At 43.5% G+C, this 4654-nt stretch overlaps 1 protein-coding gene across 1 annotated transcript; it reads right to left on the minus strand.

Annotated features, from left to right (window-relative positions):
- Positions 1-474: 474 nt before the first annotated feature.
- On the minus strand, positions 475-2137 carry LOC116371666 (stonustoxin subunit beta-like). Its single transcript, XM_031820561.1, has 2 exons — positions 2044-2137; positions 475-1113 (listed from the first exon to the last, which is right to left on the minus strand). Exons 1-2 carry the CDS (start codon positions 2120-2122, stop codon positions 569-571), a joined length of 624 nt encoding a protein of 207 aa, XP_031676421.1. The 5' UTR covers positions 2123-2137; the 3' UTR covers positions 475-568.
- Between the last annotated feature and the right edge of the window lie 2517 nt (positions 2138-4654).

Consider the following 4654-nt stretch of genomic DNA (forward strand, 5'->3'; position numbering starts at 1 on the left):
GTGTGCTTCCAGTGTGTGTGTGTGTGTGTGTCCAGTGTGTGTGTCCAGTGAGTGTGTGTCCCAGTGTGTTTGCGTGTGTGTGTGTCCAGTTTGTGTGTGTATCCAGTGTGTGTGTATCAAGTGCATGGGTGTCCAGTGTGTGTCCAATGTGTTTGCGTGTGTCCAGTGTGTGTATTTCCGTGTGTGTCCAGTATGTGTGTGTGTGTGTCCAGTGTGTGTGTGTGTGTCCGGTGTGTGTCCAGTGTGTGTGTTCTAATGTGTGTGTGTCCAGTGTGTGTGTGTGTGCATCCAGTATGTGTGTGTGTCCAGTGTGTGTCCAGTGTATGTGTCCGTCCAGTGTGTTTCCAGTGTGTGTCCAGTGTGTGTCCTAATGTGTGTCCAGTGTGTGTCCAGTGTGTGTCCAGTGTGTTTCGTGTGTGTGTCCAGTGTGTGTGTGTCCAGTATGTGTATGTGTGTCTGTAAAGTGTGTGTCCAGTGTGTGTGTGTGTGTGTTTTTGTGTCAGTGTCCAGGGTGTGTGTGTGTCCAGTGTGTGTGACACAGTTATTTATATTCTTATTTTATATTTTATTAAAATATTGTGTTGTGTTTGATTAGGGACACTGAAGAGTCATCATAAACCCAAAACCCTGGATAGAGGGGCTCAGTGAATGTGGTGTAGAATGTGTTCAGGTGGGTCAGTGTGTCAGAGGAGACTCTGTAGAAGGACAAAGTGCCGGCTGGCCAGTCCAGATACACTCCTACTCTGTGGGAGCTGGAGGGGGGGACGTCTATGAGAGTGGTATTACAATTGTGCCTGGCAGTGTAACTGTTGTCAGAGCAGAACAGACTCCAGGACTTGTCATTCCATCCAAGTCCACAGTCCTTACCCCCTCCGCTCCTGTTGATTCCTTTATATGTCACTCCTATAACCGGCCATCCCCCACTCCACTCTACCTCCCAGTAACAGCGCCCAGTCAGACGCTCTCTACACAGCACCTGTCTACAGACCTCAAATCTCTCTGGGTGGTCAGGATACGGCTGCTTCTTTCTCCCACATGTCACCTTTCTGTTCTCCTCAGACAGAGAGAGGAGTCTGTTTACTGTGTTTGGGTCCAGTGTGAGATCACAGACATCTGATGGATGAAACCAGACACAATATTAGAAATCATCATCATTCACATTAGAATGTTTTTGGTACCCCTTTTTCTCTCCAATTTCGTGGTATAAATTGTTTAGTAGCTACTATCTTGTCTCATCGCTACAACTCGAAGGACGAAGGTTGAAGGTCATGCGTCCTCCGATACACAACCCAACCAAACCGCACTGCTTCTTAACACAGCGCGCATCCAACCCGGAAGCCAGCCGCAACAATGTGTCGGAGGAAACACTGTGCACTTGGCAACCTAGGTTAGCGCGCACTACGCCCAGCCCGCCACAGGAGTCGCTGGTGTGCGATGAGACAAGGATATCCCTACCGGCCAAACCCTCCCTAACCCGGATGACACTAGGCCAATTGTGCGTCGCCCCACGGACCTCCCGGTCGCGGCCGGTTACGACAGAGCCTGGGCGCGAACCCAGAGTCTCTGATGGCACAGTGGTTAAGGGCTCTGTACTGCAGCGCCAGCTGTGCCACCTGGGAGGCCACATTAGAATGTTAACTCACCTTTCACTAATTCATTTAATGTAGATGTTTCTAGGTATCAAAAGGAGATGTTAAGGTAACTTGAGACTTTTGATTGATCAACTGTTATACTGTATGGTAATATAAAACACACTTATGCCCATTTAATTACACACACACACACACACACACACACACACACACACCAGGATGCATGCATGAACACTCACACATTTCTAATGTAACACAAACACGCCACACACATACACAGACACACACATTGTCCAAGCAACTCTTTGTAAACCTTGGTGTCCCTGATTTCTGCTTCTGTAGAACTACAGCTGATATTTAATATGTCCAAGTAATTAATGATGGTGGTCTTTCACTTAACTTGAATTAAGACTTATTCTTAGTCAAATTCTTCACAGCAGTCAACACTTACATTTTCTAAGCCCAGGTTTCATTGCTTTCTCTCCACCATGATCCACACTGTAGCGGTAAGCAGAAGAACAGACAGTCATTGAGGGATACACGTGAACTCTCTCTCTCTCACTCACTCTCTCACTCACACACTTTGTCCAAGTGGTGGTAAGAATGTTTGTTTTAACTAGCCTGTTAAATCAAACGTGTCTGATATGAACATTGACATAAATCCTCTACACACTTGAGTTTCTCCAGTCTGCAGTGTGGATCATCCAGTCCAGCAGAGAGCAGTGAGTCTCCTGGGTGATTGTAGCTCAGGTCCAGCTCTCTCAGGTGTGAGGGGTTTGACCTCAGAGCTGAGACCAGAGAAACACAGCCTTCCTCTGTGACTAGACAGCCTGACAGCCTGCAAAGATGAAAATCATATCATATTACTAATCCCCCTATTTGAAGAAGTGATGTTTTCTGACCAATTCACTTCATGTATTAAAGTAGTCAAACGTTTAGTATTTAAACCCGTTGGTTGATTTTGCAGTTTGGTTGTGTTTGGGGTTGTGTTTGGGGTTGTGTTTGGGGTTGTGTTTGGGGTTGTGTTTGGGGTTGTGATTTGGGTTGTGTTTGGGGTTGTGTTTGGGGTTGTGTTTGGGGTTGTGTTTTGGGTTGTGTTTGGGGTTGTGTTTGGGGTTGTGTTTGGGGTTGTGTTTGGGTTGTGTTTGGGGTTGTGTTTGAGGTTGTGTTTGGGGTTGTGTTTTACCCAATAGTAACTGAATGGTGGATGGTGACTGGATTAATCTTCTGTCTAAGTGAGTAGATAACAGGTTTCTAAACACTACTAAATGAATCATGATGATTCCCTGATTAAGAAAAATCATGAATCAGTCATGAGAAATGTTTTAATCAGAAAGTTACAGAGGCTACAACAAAACATGCTAACCTCTCACCATTACCATTTGGGGTGGCAGGGTAGCCTAGTGGTTAGAGCGTTGGACTAGTAACGGAAAGATTGCAAGTTTGAATCCCTGAGCTGACAAGGTACAAATCTGCCGTTCTGCCCCTGAACAGGCAGTTAACCCACTGTTCCTAGGCCGTCATTAAAAATAAGAATTTGTTCTTAACTGACTTACCTAGTAAAATAAATAAATGACCAATAACAGAGGGGGATTGATCTTTGTGCCTCAGTAACTTTCTCATTCATCATCATTCATAATCATGGTAGCATCCACATCAATATAGAAGTGTTCAGAAACATCATCTACTCTTACTGACAATACAAGTGAAGTGACTCCAAAATGACACTATTTAGTTTCTATTTGAGAAACATAATCCACAACACAACCAAAGCAAACCACAAATGCATTCAACAAGTGTGTAGAGTCACAAGGTTGATGTGATCACTGTGGGTCCAAATGATTACATTTTTCAAATGGGAAACTAGACACAAAGTGTTTTCATTTCTAAACAGTAACACAGATTGAATGTATGAATTATCCTAAAATTAAAGGTGACATTATATACTGTTGCCTAAGATGAACCATTTGATCTCAAATCCAAAATGCTAGAGCATTTTACAAACATATATGCTGTGGACTATGTGTGCTTGGTAAACACATCTGGATCTGGTGAACAGTTCTCACTTTTATTTAACTCGGAAAATCAGTTAAGAACCAACTCTTATTTACAACGACGGCCTACCAAAAGGCCTCCTGCGGGGACGAGGGCTGGGATTAAATTATTATTGTTTTTTAAATTAAAAACAATATATATATATATATATATGACAAACATACATCAGGAAAAGGGAGACACCGCAACACTGGGGCTGAGAAATAGGCAGTTTCAAATGGGTATGTTTTTTAGCCAAAAAAACAAATACTGCCCCCTACACGCAAAAGGTTAACAAGACAAGTCAGTTATTAAGAACAAAATCTTATTTATATTGACGGCCTACTAAAAGGCAAAAGGCCTCCTGTGGGGACGGGGGCTGGGATTAAATATAAATATAGATATAGGACAAAACACACATCATGACAAGAGAGACACTGCAACACTACATAAAGAGAGACCTAAGACAACAATATAGCAAGGCAGCAACACATGACAACACAGCATGGTAGCAACACAACATGACAACAACATAGTAGCAACACACCATGGCAGCAGCACAACATGGCAGCAGCACAACATGGTAAAAACATTATTGGTCTAGATTTAACTTTAGCCTGCAGCTTTGATATGTGCTGAGAGGACAGTTTACTGTCTAGCCATACTCCCAAGTACTTGTATGATGTGACTACCTCAACCTCTAAATCCTCAGAGGTAGTAATTACACCTGTGGGGTGAGGGGCGTTCTTCTTACCAAACCACATGAGGTGTTCAGGAGGTGTTCAGAACAACGTTATGGACAGAGAAAGCTTATTAAACACTAAGAAAGCATTGTTGTAGAGCGTTTCACACAAAATCTGGTGAGGGGCCAGCTGAGTATAAGACTGTATATAGAGCATATACATGGATGAGAGAGCTTCCTACTGCCTGAGCTATGTTGTTGATGTAAATTGAGAAGAGCGTGGGGTCTAGGATCAAGCCTCTTTCTGACTTTATACACTGCACTCTGAGAGATGTAGTTAGCAAAC

Source organism: Oncorhynchus kisutch, unplaced genomic scaffold, assembly GCF_002021735.2.
Source record: "Oncorhynchus kisutch isolate 150728-3 unplaced genomic scaffold, Okis_V2 scaffold3491, whole genome shotgun sequence".
Lineage (NCBI taxonomy): Eukaryota > Metazoa > Chordata > Actinopteri > Salmoniformes > Salmonidae > Oncorhynchus > Oncorhynchus kisutch.

Bases quoted from the DNA above. Each gene is read 5' to 3' on its own strand.
- LOC116371666 (XM_031820561.1), bottom strand. From the start codon at position 2,122: ATGACTGTCTGTTCTTCTGCTTACCGCTACAGTGTGGATCATGGTGGA. The intron at 1,114-2,043 runs GTAAGTGTTGAC...TTCATCCATCAG, and splicing joins GAAACCTGGGCTTAGAAAAT to ATGTCTGTGATCTCACACTG.